Below are 21,051 nucleotides of genomic sequence, written 5' to 3' on the forward strand. Positions count from 1 at the left end.
TATAAGGTAGATAAGTTTGTATGCAATTGAATGATATTTTATTTCTTTGTATATATCTTATACAAGTTTTACTTTCCTGATAAAGATGGAATAACTTGCAAAGGAAAGCTACACAAAAATAGATCCTTTGTCAGTGATCATATAGGTGTTATAGTTCATCATACTAAATGTTTAAATGTGAAGTCTTGTTTCTGTTTTTAGTGCCATAGTAATGAGACCCTCTGTTCAGTTAGAACAAAAGTTTCCAATAGAATGAAGAAAGCATCAGAGAGTATACAGATAATTGTTAATGAGAAAATGGTAAGACCAATCATTTATGTTAAACACTTACTTTATCTGATGATATGTTGTTAAGCTGGATTTTCACTTGTCTACTAGATTATCTGCTGTTTGGATCAGACTTCCTAACAGAAATAACCAGCTTGACTGAAGTATTGATTGAAAATATGAATTCAAATGCTACTAAAGATGTCCATTTTTTACAGTTTGAAGAAGATTTTTTAACTTGTACTTGAACGCATAAAATGTATATTAAATAATTCAAATTGTGGTAAGGCACAAATTCAAACTAAGAACACTTTTTCTACAGTCACTTTTTCCATGGCGGCAAATTCACTTAAAGAGAGATATGAGAAAGGAAACAATAATATTTCTTTGTTATCAAATATGGTACAGTGTTTTTTTTTATTTAAACAGATACTGATATTTTGTAAAACTTAAACACAGGGATCTCCATGGATGAAAATTGAACGATGGAGGAACTTTCATCATTACAAACCGTGTCTACGCTGTACAGTGTAGCGCGATCGAAAGTATTTTATCCCTCCATACAACAATGATACAAGGAATGGTGAACATGCTAATTCCTTACTTATTTAAATTATATTTATTTGAATTTTCATTATAGAATTAGAAGTATCAATATTTTCATTTATTGCCGTTTTTAACCATTCAAATGCCAAGTCTTCATGGTCCCCCCTTAGTCGAGAATGACCAAAAGCTGTCCTGAAGGTCCCCATGTAGATTTTTTGTATTTTTGGCAACTGTTATGGGGGTTAAAAATCATATGATGTGGAGCTTATTTTTCATGGACACTGTCAAATTCAGAACCCATTACCGGTATGGCTGATTTGCAGCAACAACAAAACGATGCGTACGGGTTATGTAAAAGGTTAAAGAGATTTGTAAAGCAAACGTTGACAAATGAAAAGGTTTTTAATGACTTTATCTGGCAAATTGATGCTGTGCAACATGCATCTTTCGAGTCAGAATAGAAACCGGAAACGCGGATGTATCAATTTGATTGTAATATACGAAATGAATTCGGAATTACGATATGATATTTCTTTACAGGAAATATTTAAGTTTTTACTTTTTAACTTTTAAAGTAATTCTAAATTATCGTTTCAGCAGTACTCAAGTTATTTGCGATGAAATAATATTTACTGTTTTGCGTCTTATTTTGTACTTCTTAAAAAAGAGGGATGCTGATTGCGTAAGTCAAAATAAAGCACATGTTCGACTTGTTAAACTGTTTTCTTTGTAACTGTTTTATTAATTTATTTATTTAATCTAAATTATCATAATCATTTGCTGAAACTTAGTTGATTAATTTGACAAATGGATCGTCTATCCTTAGATAGTATTCTCCTGTCTGGTTTGTTGATCTACCTGTACAAGCTCACTTACAAGTGATTAGCGATCTTAATCTGGATATCCCTCACTGGGAGGCGTTAGAACTGTATTGGATTATAATATAAAAAGCCTAAGGGTTATGCAATTACATGCATTTGATTATAATTGATAAAAAAAAATGGCGTCGGGCTACAAAAAACGATGAAGTTTTGAACGATGGCAGAGGACAATTTAACGATGGCGCAAGATAATTTAACGATGGAGCGAGTCATTTGACGATGGCGCAAGACATTGGAACGATGGCAGGGCGCCATCGTTAAACTGGCCATGGAGATCCCTGAAACAGATACAATAATTAAGATATATTTACTTGCAGCTTGAAACAAAAAAAGATCAAAAGTTACTGAATCAGCTTGACTTTGAAGATAACCAGACAGTAATGGTCAAACTGACTACACCAGTTACAGTGCAATCATCTCAGGTAAAATAAATTACTAGAAAATAAATTACTATGAATAAAAAGAAAATAAGGAGGTTTATGTCAAAAAGACAATCACTCAAGAGAGAGGTAATGATACCAAAGGACAAATTTGTATATCCAAAACAAACTGACAAGGCTATGGCAAAAAACGAAAGTCGACTATAAGATATACAACAGTACACAAAACACAACATAGAAAACAAAAGAATGAGCAACAAGAACAAGAATCAGATTTAGGAAAACTATAAAAAAAAAAAAAAAAAAGTTTAAATGTAAACATATGGTCTTCCACAATGAAGTGTCAATATCTTATGTCAAGCTCCAAATTTCCCTGATATAGAATTCTACAAAGACTACTAAAGATCTGCTATCAACAAAAATATAAAAGACCAAAACACACTTTGACTAAAACTAAGACTGCCATTTACAAACGTTTCTTTTAATTTTTGCAAAAGAACATGCTTTGACATTATACTATTAGTCTGTTATTATTTAGTACACAACCTGGTCTTGTCCCTGCGAGCAAGGTAAATATTTCACCTGTTTAAGAGCCAACTTACAGCTATGGTAATGTATGCACCAGTGCAATAATCTCAGGTAAAATTATTAACTACACCTGTTTCAGTGCAAACAATGATGAAAAATATTATCTTTTTATTTCTTATTATAGGTACCTACGACTCCAACATCAAAGCTCAATTTTGACTTGGAACAGGTCAGTATAACATATTCTATTTGCAGTTATTTAGTTTTTTGTCTTGTCAGGGAATTTTGACTCTGTATCTTGAAATTCAAGAGGATAAACATGTTCATGATGAAATGCATTAAATGTAAAGAAAAGTAGAGTGACACAATTTAGGATGGATTGAAACATTTATTTATTATGATTATTTATAAGCAGAGGACCTATAGTTATCATCTTGACTTGCTAATCATGCAACACTTCCTTAGCAGTAGCTTTTCAATTTGTCTGTGAATCCTTTTTCATATCTTATCATTCTGTTGCATATAATTTTGGCTCTTTAACTTCAAAACAATACAAAGTCAATTAATGAAACTTGACATGTTTTTCACTACGACTAGAAGGTGTGTAACAACTTAGTTCAAATAAATAATCCATATTATATGTACAAATTTTTTTTCTTCTGGTTTGACGCATGTTATATGGGTATTTATTGATTTAGTTTTGACTTTCTATTAATGTTATGAATATTTCAGGAGAAAACTTTACCCGGTGTAGTAATGGCAGTAGGAGGACAGGTATTTGAGATGTTATACCAACTAGCCAATCTAGATGAAGCAAGGTTAGTAGAATACCAATATTAGAAAAATAAACATTTTACATCATGTCAATAACATAAAAGAAAATAGTAATGTTCTTTCTAGAAATAGCAAGATTTTTCACTGATTCATGATATAATACATTGATGTAACACAGTCATTTCATTAGTTTTCCCTATAGCTAAGGTCTCTTATAATTTGTTTTCATTTAAATGAAATGTACATATATTTCAGGATAACATCCCGAGTGAGGAAATTATTGATGTTAATTCCAACAGACCAGGGTATATCTGATGTATTGGACTCTATAAGTCAAAAGGTATATTGTTATTTCTTATTTTAAAAAAAAATGTTGATGAAAAGACAGTTGTTTTATTTGATATTTTAAACTGAAAAGAGAAAAATCTTTTGATTTAAAAAATACGAAAAGAGAGTTCTATTTTTTGAAAGTTAAAAAAGTTGAATACATCTTAGTTTGCTGATGTTAACAAGTTTGTAATGTGACCTAATGAAAAAGATATTCACACAAAATTTACTTAGATAAATAAATATTTAATGATTTCTATAGGGAATGAAACAGTTTGGATCAGGAGAGGATCTCAGTCCAAAAACTAGCCCCAGGAAAACCACACCTATACCCAGTCCTAAATTACCACCAAAAGATATTCTGAAGTCTTTGTTTGATAGTGAATCACATGATATGTCAGCCTTCAGAGTTTTATATAATTTAGAGGTATGTTATCATTTAGTTAGACCATACTATGTCAGCCTTTAAAGTCTTATATAATTTAGAGGTATGTTATCATTTAGTTAGACCATGATATGTCAGCCTTTAGAGTCTTATATAATTTAGAGGTATGTTATCATTTAGTTAGACCATACTATGTCAGCCTTTAGAGTGTTACATAATTTAGAGGTATGTCATCTTTTAGTTAGACCATGATATGTCAGCCTTTAGAGTCTTATATAATTTAGAGGTATGTTATCATTTAGTTAGACCATACTATTTCAGCCTTTAGAGTCTTATATAATTTAGAGGTATGTTATCTTTTAGTTAGACCATGATATGTCAGCCTTTAGAGTCTTATATAATTTAGAGGTATGTTATCATTTAGTTAGACCATACTATGTTAGCCTTTAGAGTGTTACATAATTTAGAGGTATGTTATCATTTAGTTAGACCATGATATGTCAGCCTTTAGAGTCTTATATAATTTAGAGGAATGTTATCTTTTAGTTAGACCATGATATGTCAGCCTTTAGAGTGTTACATAATTTAGAGGTATGTCATCTTTCAGTTAGACCATGATATGTCAGCCTTTAGAGTCTTATATAATTTAGAGGTATGTTATCATTTAGTTAGACCATACTATGTCAGCCTTTAGAGTCTTATATAATTTAGAGGTATGTTATCTTTTAGTTAGACCATGATATGTCAGCCTTTATAGTGTTACATAATTTAGAGGTATGTTATCATTTAGTTAGACCATGAGATGTCAGCCTTTAGAGTCTTATATAATTTAGAGGTATGTTATCATTTAGTTAGACCATACTATGTCAGCCTTTAGAGTCTTATATAATTTAGAGGTATGTTATCTTTTAGTTAGACCATGATATGTCAGCCTTTAGAGTGTTACATAATTTAGAGGTATGTTATCATTTAGTTAGACCATGAGATATCAGCCTTTATAGTCTTATATAATTTTAGAGGTATGTCGTCGTTTTAAATAGTTATATCTGTTACATTCAACAACCATTTTACATTATAAATTTATACATTTTGTGCATACTAGATAATTTGTTGTAATTTAAAGTCCAAAAGTAGTAAAAAGGATGCAGAATCCTTAAGATTTTCCATATATCATCAATGTCCAGTAAACTGGTTTAAATTATAACAGATACTAAGTTTCAGTATATGATGATAGATTTAATATATATTTTTTTTTAATTTTACCTTTATAACACCTTTTCAATGGAAAGGTTTTTTTTAACTAATGTTAGAAATGAAAATAGAAGGACTTCAACATTTATGGTCACAATAAAGTAGGAATTTTATATTGCTTTACTAAAATATAATAAATTTGTTCTGTTATTTTTATGAATTCTTATTTTTTTTAGGTTTTAAGTAGTAAACTTATGCCGGTGACACAAGACATTGGAAGTAAATTTGGTGCTCAAAGTTTTTGTGAAGATTTTTTAAATGCTGGAGGATTGCAACTTGTAGTGAATGTATTACAACCTGAATCTTTAGCGCCAGACATTAATTATACAATTAGACAAGGATGCTATTCTATATGTCTACAATTAGCTCGGTTTTTATTGTGTGGACAAACTGTGACAGGAGATGGACTTGGTTCTGTTTCTTCATTGGATGAAGTTAAGGCAGGAGCAATTAGTGTACCAGCGACTCCAACCTCTCTAACTCAGCCATTAACAATCATAATTGAAAAACCATCTGCAGGCAGTCATGCTGTCCAGGTACATATAATTATGCATAATAAATCTTGTTTCTAATCCAGCTATTTCTAACATTAATTCTTATTGGTTAAATTAAAAAAATGTATTCAATCATATCAAAGAATATTAGCATAAAGTATTTGTCAAGTGATTGATCTGCTTTTGAAATATTTGAAATATATAAGTTCGTATTTTGAAAGGTGCATTTAGAAAGGTGATAAACAGATTGCATTTTAATATTTTCAGACATCAATCTATGATTTGATGGTTGCAAAAATTATATTTAGTAACTCAGCTAACATACTGTAATTGTACTTATTTTTGCGGTGTATTTATTTTCACTAATTTCACGGTTGGTTTATTATCGCGAAAATAAATACATGCGAATGTAAATTCAACTTTTTAACTGAAAACTTACTGTTCATGTATATGCATACATTGATGACATGACATGTTTACAACGGTCAACCCTGTCTATCCGATTAATAAACAAACTAGATTGAAATCAACAGGTGACAAGTATAAACCAAGAATATTTACAAATAATCAAAGTCACTACAGTTTGTAATTTACCGAGTGCGACTCCTGCAATACTGGTCTTAGCCCAATCTCTTTTCAAACTGTCATCTTTTACATTCTGAAATGCATGCACTAACCACCCAGCGTGTAATACAGTATACCGGACGGCTATTTACGATTTTATTTTAAATGCAGTTCAGATTTACATACGAGGCAATAATAATAACTGTAAAACTTTTTTCTTTCCAGAAATAATCATGAAAATAAGTACCCGCCAACTTGTTTTTCAATACACAATTCGCGAAAAAAAGTACCCACGAAAAAAAGTACAATTACAGTATGACTGTTGAACTCAAATCGTAAATGCTTTTTCCCCCCACCAGAACTCACAATACAAAACAATTGTCTTCTGTATCCACACCAAGATAACTGTATTTTTTGCAACTACTTTTCTTACGAGTAAAGCGTATTGTACCTTGTATATATACTTTTTAAGGTTTTAGGGAAAACATAAATTTAAGTACAAATTGTAGTCTTGAAAAGGTAAAGGTAAAAAAATGTCTGATATATTGTTAATATTTCTTTTTTTTAAGACAATGGGTGTGTATGAATTTACTGAAACAGTTTCCTGTTTCATGAGAGTCACATGGGCAGCAGCAGCTGGAAGACTCCACCTACTTGGATCATCTCAGCCAATCATTGAAAGTACAACAGGGTTGTATACCTGTGGGAAAAGTCGACAAAGTAGTACTGGTAAATTTTACTTATGTTTGATATATGATCAATTAGCTTACAGTAGTTTTGCTAGTAAACACTATAAGAGCTGGAGCATGTATAAAACTGAGGTAAAGGATACCTAAGGGAGATTAAACACTATTCTTAAAGTTAAAGAGATACTGACAAATTCATGGCAAAATGCCAAAAGAAAACCAAAAGATAAACAACAGTCTACAAAACTCTATTAAAAAAAAAAAAAAGACTGAGCATCATGAATCTCAGCAAAAAATGGGGGTGATCTCAGTTTTCTTGGAAGGTAATAGCATGTAATACTATTTACAGATGTTTTGTAAGTATTTTTGGTAGGACAAATAGTGACAGTGATTGTCAAAGTCTACATGATGGTGTGTGTACAATGTGTCCTCATTACATGTATATTTTGTAGGAAGCACAGGTAGTACAAATAGTGACAGTGATTGTCAAAGTCTACATGATGGTGTGTGTACAATGTGTCCTCATTACATGTATATTTTGTAGGTAGCACAGGTAGTACAAATAGTGACAGTGATTGTCAAAGTTTACATGCTGGTGTATGTATCCGACAACAAATTATATCTTCTCAGGACTGTACAATAGCCAAAGAAGCCTTAGAAATCCTTGTGACATGTCTTCAACTCCGCTGTGAACTTATAGGTAAGGCCCATTGTTGTTTAGAGGCTATTGCAATATCTAACCTGTAGTTTATCTTTATTATTTGAGATAATGATTGATCTCTTCTTGAAGGTCCAACAATATCAAACATACCTTCAAATTTGTAATATAAAAAAAGACCTGCAAACAGAAATAGCAGGTATAGAACATTATTGTTCAACTTGTAATCTAACATATAATTTTCGTTGAGCTGTAGAAAAAACAATACAAAAGATAGACTTATTCGGTTATGTTTTTTGTTTTTTTGCATTAATAATAACAAATTTTTATATCATATTTACATGAATAAAAGCAGATATGGGGTATTTGTCAATTGGTCATCAAATCAACAGTTCTGTACCCCCAAAACGTGACATATAAAGGACATAATGGGCTATGAGTCAGCAATCCCACAACTTTAGACAATTTTATATGATTTACAGAGAATATTAGATCTGCCTTTAACACTAAATACCTTATAGGTTAAAGTAAACAAAAACAAAACAGATGCAAAACATAACATATAAACCATGAGAAGAGAAAAATCAACCTCTGTTATTTAAGATGCTTTTCCAAAGACTCCATTATTCTACATTGATATTTATTATTATTTCAGCATCTTTTTACACTCTACCATGCATTAGCGACTTCATAATAGATATTTTAGTGGGTTGTTCACAATCAGATATAAGAACAGCAGCATTAGAGCAATTCTTCATTCTCAGTCAAACTACATTATCATCTGACTCTGTACAGCAAACACCCCATCAATTCATGTTGAAAGTTTTACTCAAGGCATATCTTCCCTTCTGGGTGTCGTCAACACAAACCAGAGGTGCTAGTCAAAGGTAAGGTTGTATTGCTAGTGAAAAATTTACTCAAGGCATATCTTCCCTTCTGGGTGTTGTCAACACAAACCGAAGGTGCTAGTCAAAGGTAAAATATATAAAAATCAGGAGATGTGGTTATATAGGGTGTGATATATAGATTTTGGATTTGTGATTTATTTGTGACAAGTGAAAACTTAGAGTTACTGCCCCTTGCACACAGTTCAGTCTTTATCAGCTAATTTTGCAACAATATATTTTCACAATTTTTATTTTTTTCGATGTATTTATGTAAGAAAAGTGACAAGCGTTACATATTTCTATTACAATTTATATTTGATTTATTTTTTTACTCACAAAAATGAACTTTTAAAAAATTAGTTGGTTTACAGAAAAGGAAAATGATAAATATGCAAAATGACAAAACCAAATGTATGTAATAGCCTCAAATTGAAAATGGTAATTCATTTAAAACTTTGTGAATTTAGACACTTTGGTCTTTAGAATCACATATACCATTGATGAAGGTGAAAAATGCTAAACTGTAAATATCATTTATCATGTATGTATTTCTTGATATATTCCAGGCTCATCCTCCAATGTTCTCAGTACTTTGATTTAAGGTGTAAATTATTAGAGAATTTATCAAGTAAGTAATTGTGTTATTCATGTACATTTTGTGCCTAAATTTGTGATATGCTCTTTGTGAATTTTACCAATTTTATCTGAATGTTCCTTAGGTTATTTTGTATGTAAATTTATCTGGAAATTTGATCCATCGCTGGCTCTAAAAAAAGGATAGAAGGATCAGCATATTTTGAGTTTATACATAAAAAAAATATAGAGGTAGAGGAAAAAATTTTAATGGCAAAATTTGTTGAGCAAGACAAATAAGTCAGCAGTATTGAAATCCACAGTCGACATTTTACCCACTTATTGTGTTGGTTTTTTTTCTTTCTTGAAATACTTTAATAGATAGAAAGAACTTTATCCAGCAAAATAAGATATACAAATGGGGGAATGCTAACACGACAACTCATGAATTCTTGTTCTATTAGAGTTTTCAGAAAATGAACTGCCCTATATGTTTGAAATTGAATGTATTTTATGTTTTTATTTTCAGTGCCAGACCAAACCAAGTTAAATTTAGATCTGCCTAACATGTTAGAAGATGAGATAGCCTGGTTAAAGAACTTTGAAACCTCCTCCAATCCTGACCTGATAGATGCTGATAACTTATTACTAGGTGGTCATCTTAAACTCATCAGGAATCTGTTTACATGTGAAGGAATTTGTAAAGAAGAATTTGGTAAGATATTATTTAAAGATTTTAAAAACATATTTCTTAAGCTTTGAAAATTATAGTTCATATAAATGTTGAAGTCACTGTTTTTATTTTTGAAGTTTCTTTAACAGACTGGACTAGATGTTGAAAATTATGTTATGTTAGTACATCCTCTGTGAAAACCAATGCTTATTGTTTTCTACTTTTTCTATTATCTTTATCTGTACTCTAGTACTTATAGATTATCGTTGATCATCTCAACGAGATTGATTTTCTCGTTTGAGCCGGTACAGTGAAAGCGAGAAATGCAATCGAGTTGAGATGATCAATGATAATCTGTTTACCGCTATTTTACCTATGACGACGTTATCAATTTCATTAGCAATGCCACATGCCTCCTTAGTTTCTAGTGATAATTTTCCATCTCAAGCGAGTATCATGATGAAAAATTATCACCAAAAAAAATCAAAGGAAAAATGCACGAAATAGCGATAATTATGTTTATTTGAACATAAGCTCTTTCTTACCTTTGTCTGAGCTGTAATTTCTACCTAGCTTTAGAGAAATTAAACATTGGCCTTAGTGTAATATAAGAATAAAATAAAAAGTATCTGACTGCATGCAGCCTATAACTTACACCTTGCAAATTACTTTTCCAGTGCCAATTTACTATCATTTTTTAACTTTATCAGTTCGTTCATTTGTTCGTCCGTATGTATGTCCTGCATCATGTTAAAAATTTTGGTTGAGGTAGTTTTGATGAAGTAGAAGTCCAATCAACTTGAAACTTAGTACACATGTTCCCTATGATATATTCTTTTTAATTTTACTGATAAATTAGAGTTTTTACCTCATTTTCACGGTGCACTAAACATAGAAAATGATAGTGTGGGTGGGGCATCCATGTATTATGGACACATTCTTTTTTTTAGCTTTTACAATAATAGACGAGGAAGTCACTGATTTAATTTTTGAGGTTTTATATTTCAGACCTATGCAAAGTTTATAATGACAAGATGCTGAAAATTTTAACTGAATATTTATGATTTCAGGTAGAACCTTAGTCTATGATCTTCTACATGATTTCCTCTTTCCTGCCTCAAAAATAATGATGGACAGTATGGATGAAGCTAAACGAGAAACAGCATTAGCTGAAGTCAGTCCAAAGTAAGCTCAAACTAAAAGTAATAAACAGAACATTTTTACTAAAGCAAGATTAATTTATACCATCTGCTAAATGAATATTTTAAGGCAAAATTATGCTTCTCCAATGTAAGTCCTAATAATCTTAAGAAAGAAGTATAAAAGTTATCTTCTGGCTTGATTGTATTTCACTCTCCTTCATTTTTATAAATTTGATTGTTTAATTTGTTGGTCATGTTTACCTAATTTTATAATTAGACGTTAAGCAAGCAACAATTAATCTTATAACATTTGGAAAATTTGTCTTATTTTAGATGTAGGAATTCAGAATCTAGAATAGCAGCATATGACTTGTTGATAGAATTATCCAGGGAAAGTGTATCCATATTAAAAGACTTATGTAGACAGCTTGTAGATATGCATCATCAGCCTCACCCTGAAGTAGCCAATGAATGGGAGGTTTGTATTTTGTTGTTGGTTTCTGTTTCTGTTTATTTAATGTCATAAATTTTTAATAGAAGCTTCTTTTTGCATCAAATATTTAAACTTACCGTAGTTAGAATTCTCATCGATCACATGATAAATGCATTTTACATGGTATGAGTTGAATTATGTTGATGCTAAAAAAGACTTTTGATTTAGGAATCCTACTTGATTTGTTGTAAGCATGCTAGATGACAAATTTATCCCTGAAGCAGTTGTTGTGCACACAGAAATTGATACAATATATTTGTATTAGTACAAACAATAGCAAGGATTATAGGAATCAACATGATATTTTTTTATGTCCCACTTACAATAGTAGAAGGGCATTATGTTTTCTGATCTGTGTATCCTTTCCTCCATCCATCTGTAGTCTGTACTGCTTCAGGTTAAAGTTTTTTTGTCAACTTGAAACTTAGTACACATCTTCCATATGATGTGATCTTTCTAATTTTAATGCCAAATTAGATATTTTACCCCAATTTCACGGTCCACTGAACATAGAAAATGATAGTGTGAGTTTCAGGTTAAAGTTTTTGGTCAAGGTAGTTTTTGATGAAGTTGAAGTCTAATCTACTTGAGACTTAGTACACATGTTCCCTATGATATGATCTTTTTAATTTTAATGCCAAATTAGAGTACTGACCCCAATTTCACCATCCTCTGAACATAGAAAATGATAGTGCAAGTAGAGCATCCGTGTACTATGGACACATTCTTGTTTTATGAATAATTAATGGTCTTGATAAGATACTGATTAAAAGTTGATTCCTGGAATTTTGGCTGCTGAAAAGTACCTCAAGTTTATTATAATATTGCTGATTTTTTATTTTTAGTACTTGCCACCTGTTGATGGTCGAGCCAGATGTGGATATGTTGGATTACGCAATGGTGGTGCCACCTGTTATATGAACGCTGTAATCCAGCAGTTATACATGACACCTGGGGTACCAGAAAGTGTTTTAGGTGTAGTGGAAGACACCCCTGATGAAGACAGGTAACTAATTCATTTTTGTAGTAGTTAATCTTAGCATCTGGGTACCATAAATTGTTTTTGGTACTGAAAAATAACCTTGATGTAGACAGGTAATTAGCTTTGTTATCAAGCAGTCATGCATACAAAAACACACCAAGCCCTGTGGTCATGTTTCTAGCACATATTTTGAACTTAGTACAGTAAATATTTATGATCGAGAGCACTAGAGTACAAGTAGATTAGCTGTTTTGCATAGCACAGGGTTAACAGAAAGTGTCATTGAAGAAGTAATATATGAATTGTGTTTTATGTTGTTATTTTCAGTGTGTTCTATCAGTTACAACAAATATCATTTTAATGTTGTTATTTCCATACATGTCCAAGACCAAACAAAATGTCAATATTGAGGATATTGACAATGTCGTCAAACGAATATACCGTGACAAAACACACTGTCGATATCGACAATTTTGGTACGATGTAGAATCGATATCGAAGAATGAAGATAGCCTGAAAATACATACTGTCGAAATCGTTGATATCAACAATAACAACACGATATTTAAATGATATCGAAAATTTCTGAATTAAAAAATGTATGGACAAACAAGACGTCGATATTGTCGAACAGCGATACGATATCAATTCGATATTGACATAGAAAATTTTAAACCTTTCCCCCATGATATATGTTATATAGATATACATCAAAGGAGAAAAAAACATAATCTTAAAAGAAGTGTTGACAACCCAGGACTATCTAAGAAGAAGGGAAAACAGATGACAAAAGACAAACCCGGTAACAAAAAAGACATACAAGGACAAACAACAACATTTGACATTGAAACTTAAAACGAATGAAAAACGCAGACCCCGAAATACTTGGGCAACCATACCATAAATTCTTATTGCATTAATATCTATGTATGGATGAATGTCAAGTTAAGATATTTTACATGAGGTCTTAAGTGCATTGCCAACATAGTCTAAAAACGTATGTTAACTGGATTTAAAAAGAAAATTTATGGGTTAACTTTAACCGGAGGAAACAAAATATAAACGCACATAGTTCCCCTTTCGAATGATACAATCAATAATCAAATTACCCTCTTGCTTTGTCAAATGAAGATCTTCATAGTGTTAAATATTTTATACGATATAGTTTTATTACCTAATAATCAACATAGAAATTTACATAAAACAACATCATAGACAAAATGTCAATTGTATCAAGTTGTCAATTCATTTTGAAATATTTCAAATTTACTTTGCTCGTTTTGCATTTTTCAACCGTTTTATCTTCATTGTAAATATCAAATATTGTTCAATGAAAAAGATTTAAACTGCCATATGTCATATGTTCTGTTGCATGCTTGAATTTTGAAATAAAATTAACTATTTGTTCACAGGCTTCGGTATTCAAGGAATTGAAAGCGGCAACTTTGTGAGCATTCACATTTTGTTTGCACCATTTATCTACATGGTTTTTAAGGTGCATTTTGTCTACCACCATAATCAAAGTTGCTAAGAACTTCCTGGAGATTGTGTTCTGTCTTCTGTTTACAAATCGTTTTACAGTGAGTTGCTTGTAGGTGTTATGGTAAAATTTTACCTATAGCTCAATAAAGGCAACAGTAGTATACCGCTGTTCAAAACTCATAAATCCATGGACAAAAAACAAAATCGGGATAACAAACTAAAACCGAGGGAAACGCATTAAATATAAGAGGAGAACAACGACATAACACTAAAATGTAACACATATAGACAAAATCCCACGAGAATAACAAATATAACATATATATATAACATCAAAACCAAATACATGAATTTGGGATAGACAAGTACCGTGACACGTCTTATCGCAATGTGAATTTACACTCAAAAATAAGAGAAAACAAACGACACAACGTTATAATGTAATACACACAGAAACGAACTATAATATAACAATGACCATATTCCTGACTTGGTACAGGGCATTTTTAAAGGAAAAAATGGTGGGTTGAACCTGGTTTTGTGGCATGCCAAACCTCGCACTTTTATGGCCATGTGAAATATAACATCAACATGACAACACAGGACTACAATATAAATAAATTGGAGAACACAATTGACAAAGAATCACACGAACAACAGCCAACAAAAGGCAACAAGTTCAAAATTTTAATACGCCAGAAGTGTATTTTGTCACACAAGACCTATGTGTGACGCACAGATACAAAAGTTTGAAAGCCGAAACGAGTACAAAGTTGAACAACCTGTTTTTAAAATTGTCAACACAATAGGGACATTTAAATTGACCAGTTGGTATTGTTAGATTTAAATATACCTTGATTCTACCTTTACAGATTTTTATTCACCTAACCCAAAGTTTCAGCATGCTTTTTTCCTGAAGATTTTCTTACCTAGGATTATTCTATTAAAAATTGATAGGGAAGAAAATAATTTGGTTTTCATTGTTTTAAATCCCTGATATATTTGATTTATCTATTTTTTACCTAAAATTCTAAATCAGTAAAAGATCAAAATAAATATGTATTACTATGTTTGAAAATTTAAACTGTTTTTACACCAAAATGCTTCTTTAAAATTCGAACCCTTATACATAGTATTGTCCAGCTGCCAGTGAAACAAGAAATAGCTGTTCAGGGTGTTTACAGTTCAAATTTTCAGAGGGATATGTTGTTTTTTTCTTCACATGACCCTTCAAGATTCTCATTTTGGATTATTATTTGCAATGTTTTAAATCTTTTGGTGTCATTGTGCATACAATATTGGATTTATTTTATTTGAATTCACTACTCAGACTTTTTATAGCAATTTTGCTTCTTAAAATGTGATGTGTTTCTTTCAAGATTTTATTGTCATGAAGGACATCAAGGAGGAAATAATTCATTCAAACCGTTTTGTGGGGCTTACATATGATGTTGTACATATAAAATTCGAAATAATTTTGGAGTATACCTTGCTGTGTTTTTTCTTTGAAATCTATTATAATATTAGTGGGAGTTTTGTGCATAAAATGCTGTGTTCACGAAAGGAAATTCAAATTTTCATACGATTGGATTTAGTTATGTCAAAGATTTAAAGATTTCAAAACTGGAATTCAAGTAGGAGATATAGTGTGAGTTCATCCAACATGTTTCTGTGGCTTTAAATGTGATTTTTGAAATATTCATTATTAATTTTGGGATCTATTACAAATTTAAGATGATTCCCTATTTAAATGGGATCTTGGAAATGAAATAAAATGTTAAAGTAATGCAGTGGATATAGTCTAATCTAGTGATAAAGTGAAAAATAAAAGTAAAATATTCTAAAATATTCCTAACGTGAGGAAATGTTTTTTAAAAGTGAATGTGAAATTGGAAATAGTCATTATAAAATTCTGAATCAAATATTGTTTGATTTGGAAATTATTATAGGAAATGAAATAAAATGTTGAAGTAATGCAGTGGATATAGTCTAATCTAGTGATAAAGTGAAAAATGAAAGTAAAATATTCTAAAATATTCCTAACATGAGGAAATGTTTTAAGTGAATGTGAAATTGGAAATAGTCATTATAAAATTCTGAATCAAATATTGTTTGATTTGGAAATTTATTATAGGAAATGAAATAAAATGTTTACTGTGGATATATTAAAATCAGGTGATATATAGTAAAAATATAAATAAAATATTACAAAATATAAGTGAGGATAACTATTTGGAATATAGTAATGGAAATGATTCTGAATTATGTATAGATTCTGCACCTGTTAAATTAGGATGTATATAATTGGAAGTTAATCAGAATTTATACTATGGATTTAGAAAAAAATCTAGTGAAGTAGTGAAAAATGAATAAAATTGGGAATTATTTAAAATCATTGGAATTCTGGATGAGATGTCAAATATTAGTGTAAAAAAATTAATGAAATTGTTTATTCAAATATGATTTTGAGGTTTCATTAAAGTGAGTGAAATATTACGACTGGATTATTTAGGGTATTAAACACTGCTAGTAGTGGCTATGCAAACATTTAGATGAAATGTAGTGCATTTTAGGTCATGCAATTTTAAATTACATGTAACTGCAAGAAAATAAAATATATGATATAGTCATTTTTGTTTGGCTTGATCACTCATAAGATTTTGAATGACAGTAAAATAAAAATTTCTCAATAGAATAATCCTAGGTAAAAAAAAGTTCAGGAAAAAAGCATGCTGAAACTTTTGGTTAGGTGAATAAATGTTTTTACAGGTAGCATCAAGGTAGATTTAAATCTAACAATACCAACTGGTCAATTTAAATGTCCCTATTGTGTTGACAATTTTAAAAACAGGTTGAGCTATAGGTAAAATTTTACCATAACACCTACAAGCAACTCACTGTAAGTGACACGCATCATCGTATGGAAGAAGCATGGGGAACAGTAATATTGGTTGCCACACCATGTCAGAAAGACATACACCTGTGAGAGAGATTTGCTTCCAAATAGTTGGGATGTTTGTCGATATCAACAACAAAGACAGAGGTGTAGGGATATGGAATGCTTATTTAAGACAGAGGATTATGGCCATGTGGACTTAACAACATACATACGAAAAGTTGTGTATCGATATTGAATCGATATCGTCTATATTGTCGCAACATCGTGTCTTGGACATATCTTGTTTTTTCATCATTAATGTTTTTATTTTCAGTGTGTTCTATCAGTTACAACAAGTATTTGGTCAGTTATTAGAGAGTAAACTACAGTATTTTGAACCCGAGAAGTTCTGGAAAGTATTCAAGTTATGGGGACAAGTTGTTAATATCAGAGAACAACAAGATGCCTTTGATTTCTTCACAGCATTAATGGATCAAGCAGATGAATACACTAAGGTAGGATTTTTGTCAGAGTTCAGTAACTCAATTATTTACTTTGTATACACATTTGAATTGCCTTTACAGTAACAATTTTTGAATTGTAAGACTGTTTTTTATTCAATTTTCAAAAGTTTCATAGTTAGAAGTTATATTGTATTTCCTAGTAAAAGCACTTTATAGAAACACCCTGATGACATTAACCAAACAAAATTCTTTTGTTGTATACTTCATTATACATACAGGTCTATAGAAAGAATGCAACTAATGTTTTAATATTATGTTTGTATGTGGTTATCCTTGAATACTATTTATGTTAAGTGTTTTGAAACACTTGCACAAAAATTTCTATTCATTATTCAACCTGTATCTTTAACATCCAAACTCATGTTTGTGTTATTTATAATGAATTTAATTTTATTACAACATGTCTGTTAAGTTTGTACTTTACTTTAGATATAGCTATGATATAGCTTAGAACCACATGGGCAAATAGTTACACCATTTGACATTTTTCAGTGTTCTCCCCAGATATTTCATATAGCATCCTGGTAAAAAAGGAAATTTGAAATACCATTTTGTTTCTTAAAATTAAAGCATCACATCCATGACACATTTTATAAGAAAATCAATTCAGATAGCATCACATTCAGAAATATAGCATCACATTATCATGATGCTAAATGGGCCTGGGGAGAACACTGTTTTTATACGACCGCAAAAATTGAAAAAAATTTTGGTCGTATATTGGTATCACGTCGTCGTCGTCCGAATACTTTTAGTTTTCGCACTCTAACTTTAGTAAAAGTGAAAAGAAATCTATGAAATTTTAACACAAGGTTCATGACCACAAAAGGAAGGTTGGGATTGATTTTGGGAGTTTTGGTCCCAACATTTTGAGAATTAGGGGCCAAAAATGGCCCTAATAAGCATTATTTTTGGTTTTCGCACCATAACTTTAGTTTAAGTTAATAGAAATCTATGAAATTTTGACACAAGGTTTATGACCACAAAAGGAAGGTTGGGATTGATTTTGGGAGTTTTGGTCCGAACAGTTTAGGAATAAGGGGCCCAAAGGGTCCAAAATTTAACTTTGTTTGATTTCATCAAAAATTGAATAACTGGGGTTCTTTGATATACCGAATCTAACTGTGTATGTAGATTCTTAATTTTTGGTCCCGTTTTCAAATTCAGAGGTGGATTTAGGGGGAGGGGGGCCCAGGCCCCCCCTTTTTGGGAAAAAATTTGGTTGCTTATATAGGGAATCACTGAAGCGTGACTGGAGCGGGCCCCCTCTTAGGTCAGTCAGTGGGCCCCCACATATGAAAATTTCTGGATCCGCCACTGAAATTGGTCTACATTAAGGTCCAAAGGGTCCAAAATTAAACTTTGTTTGATTTCATCAAAAATTAAGTAATTGGAATTCTTGGGCTTTTTTGATATGCTGAATCTAAACATGTACTTAGATTTTTGATTATGGGCCCAGTTATCAAGTTGGTTCTAATCAGGATCCAAAATTATTATATTAAGTATTGTGCAATAGCAAGAAATTTTCAATTACACAGTATTCAGCAATAGCAAGAAATCTTCAATTGCACAGTATTGTGCAATAGCAAGAAATTTTCAATTGCACAGTATTGCACAATAGCAAGAAATCTTCAATTGCACAGAATTGTGCAATAGCAAATACTTTCAATTGCACAGTATTGCACAATAGCAAGAAATATCTAATTGCACAATATTGTGCAATAGCAAGAAATTTTCAATTGTAGTTATCTTTCTTTGTCCAGATTAGTAGTTGAATCAACTTAAATCATTGTTTTATACAATATACAATGTATATTCTTACTTTGTCTACCAACTGATAGATTAAAACAATCTTTACCATTCAGTGATAACAAGCACTTTATTTTACATTTTAATATTTTATGATGTATTTAAATGAGTAGTTATTATTGCAAACTCCCTTAGAAATTTGAATTGAGATCAGTTTTGGAAAAAGGGACAGGGGGATGTGAAAAAAAAGGGGGGGGGGTAAATTTTTCTCATTTCAGATTTCATAAAAAAAAGAAAATTTCTTCAAACATTTTTTTGAGAGGATTAATATTCAACAGCATAGTGAATTGCTCAAAGGCAAAAATAATATTTTAAGTTCATTAGACCACACTCATTCTGTGTCAGAAACCTATGCTGTGTCAACTATTTAATCACAATCCAAATTTAGAGCTGAATTCAGCTTGAATGTTGTGTCCATACTTGCCCCAACCGTTCAGGGTTCAACCTCTGCGGTCGTATAAAGCTGCGCCCTGCGGAGCATCTGGTTATAACACAGATTTTAAAAAGATTGCAAGATAATTGTTCAAACTTAAAGATTTGAGTTGTATGAAGCAATTTGGAATGCCTCTGTGTTTTGATATCACTATCAGTGTTAGGGACGTTATGTTTTTCGTTCTGTATGTCTTTTCGTTTGATTGTTGATTCGTTCATCTGTCTGTCCGTCTGTCCGTCCATCTGTTTTTGGGTCAAGGTGGTTTTTGCTGAAGTTGATTCAACTTGAAAGTAAGGACACATGTTCCTTATGATATGATCTTTTGAATTTTAATGCCGAAATTAGAGTTTTGACCCAAATTTCATGGTCTACTGAACATAGAAAATGATAAACGTAATTAAAGACAACAACACCCATCAATTACCGCATGGTGATTAATTTATTGTGGTCGACATGTTTCGCCAACAAGCGTGGCGTCTTCAAGACAATATTATACATGAAATCAAACAGTGAAGTACAAATTTTGCGGTTGTGCGGTTTGCCTTAACAATAGAGGTTGTTATGATGACGTTTATAGATATAAATAGAAAGTGAAAGTGAAAGTAAAATAAGAATCTAGTATAGTTCAAAGAGAAAGTTAGTCAATAAAGTTATTAACGATGTGGTTATCTGCTATTCTTGCACGTCTGTGTAGTGGTCCTCATAGAAGTTTCTAGTGGTAATAATGTAGAAATGATGGAAGTAGCTCATAAAATGTCAGTTCATTTCCAAATTGGACAACACCCCATTGGCCATCCCGTACCAATTCAACTGGCTTCGCTCCGAGGGAGGTACTGCTTCCATTGAGTTAGTAAAAGGTGAAGTGTGTGATCGCCGCAATTTTGGGAATTGTAAATCTTGGTAGATGTGTTCATAAAAATTAACTTTGCTAATAAAGTGTCCGTGGATGAAGCTTTTCTTTATAAATATGGTTTGTGGTTTATGTGGTTCATCTTGGTTCTGGTTCCTTCCTTTCTCTAAGTAATATGCCTGGTATTCCGAATTTCTTTGACTTTGTGTACTTATGTATGGTATGTAAATCTTCAGTGATGGACTGCTTCTTCTTTGTATGTTTCTGTGGTTGCTTCTGTTTCCAAATCTCTCCTTATTTTTTCTCCGTATCTGGTAATTTTCGGCAACGGATCGAGAACTCTTTAAAAGGTCCGATATTTCGTTCATGCTGTGTGGTTGTTAGGTACAACGCTAGTTTGGCAAAGGTGGATCCTATCGGATGCAGGGGTTCACAGTAAAAAAGTAAACTGAGAAGTGGTGAACCAACACCTGAAGTGGTTATCGTGCGGTTGGGTAATAGCGGGTGGATACCACGCGGTATTCACAGTTGTCTTTCACTATAAAAGCAAATAAACGTAATTAAAGACAACAACACCCATCAAT

General features: G+C 31.5%; 1 protein-coding gene across 1 annotated transcript in view; it reads left to right on the forward strand.

Annotated features, from left to right (window-relative positions):
* The window catches only part of LOC139494974 (ubiquitin carboxyl-terminal hydrolase 24-like), a gene marked incomplete at its 5' end in the record, with an annotated part of 61,183 nt that overhangs the window by 18,627 nt on the left and 21,505 nt on the right, over nt 1-21,051 (forward strand). Inside the window, 16 exon segments of the mRNA XM_071283098.1 lie at nt 202-300; nt 2,012-2,116; nt 2,787-2,831; nt 3,335-3,420; nt 3,632-3,716; nt 3,966-4,130; nt 5,516-5,875; nt 6,967-7,126; nt 7,628-7,783; nt 8,397-8,628; nt 9,195-9,256; nt 9,731-9,916; nt 10,945-11,059; nt 11,350-11,494; nt 12,355-12,515; nt 17,186-17,366. Coding sequence (XP_071139199.1) covers nt 202-300; nt 2,012-2,116; nt 2,787-2,831; nt 3,335-3,420; nt 3,632-3,716; nt 3,966-4,130; nt 5,516-5,875; nt 6,967-7,126; nt 7,628-7,783; nt 8,397-8,628; nt 9,195-9,256; nt 9,731-9,916; nt 10,945-11,059; nt 11,350-11,494; nt 12,355-12,515; nt 17,186-17,366 — 2,343 coding nt within the window.

The sequence above is a fragment of the Mytilus edulis genome, chromosome 1, assembly GCF_963676685.1.
Source record: "Mytilus edulis chromosome 1, xbMytEdul2.2, whole genome shotgun sequence".
Taxonomy (NCBI): domain Eukaryota; kingdom Metazoa; phylum Mollusca; class Bivalvia; order Mytilida; family Mytilidae; genus Mytilus; species Mytilus edulis.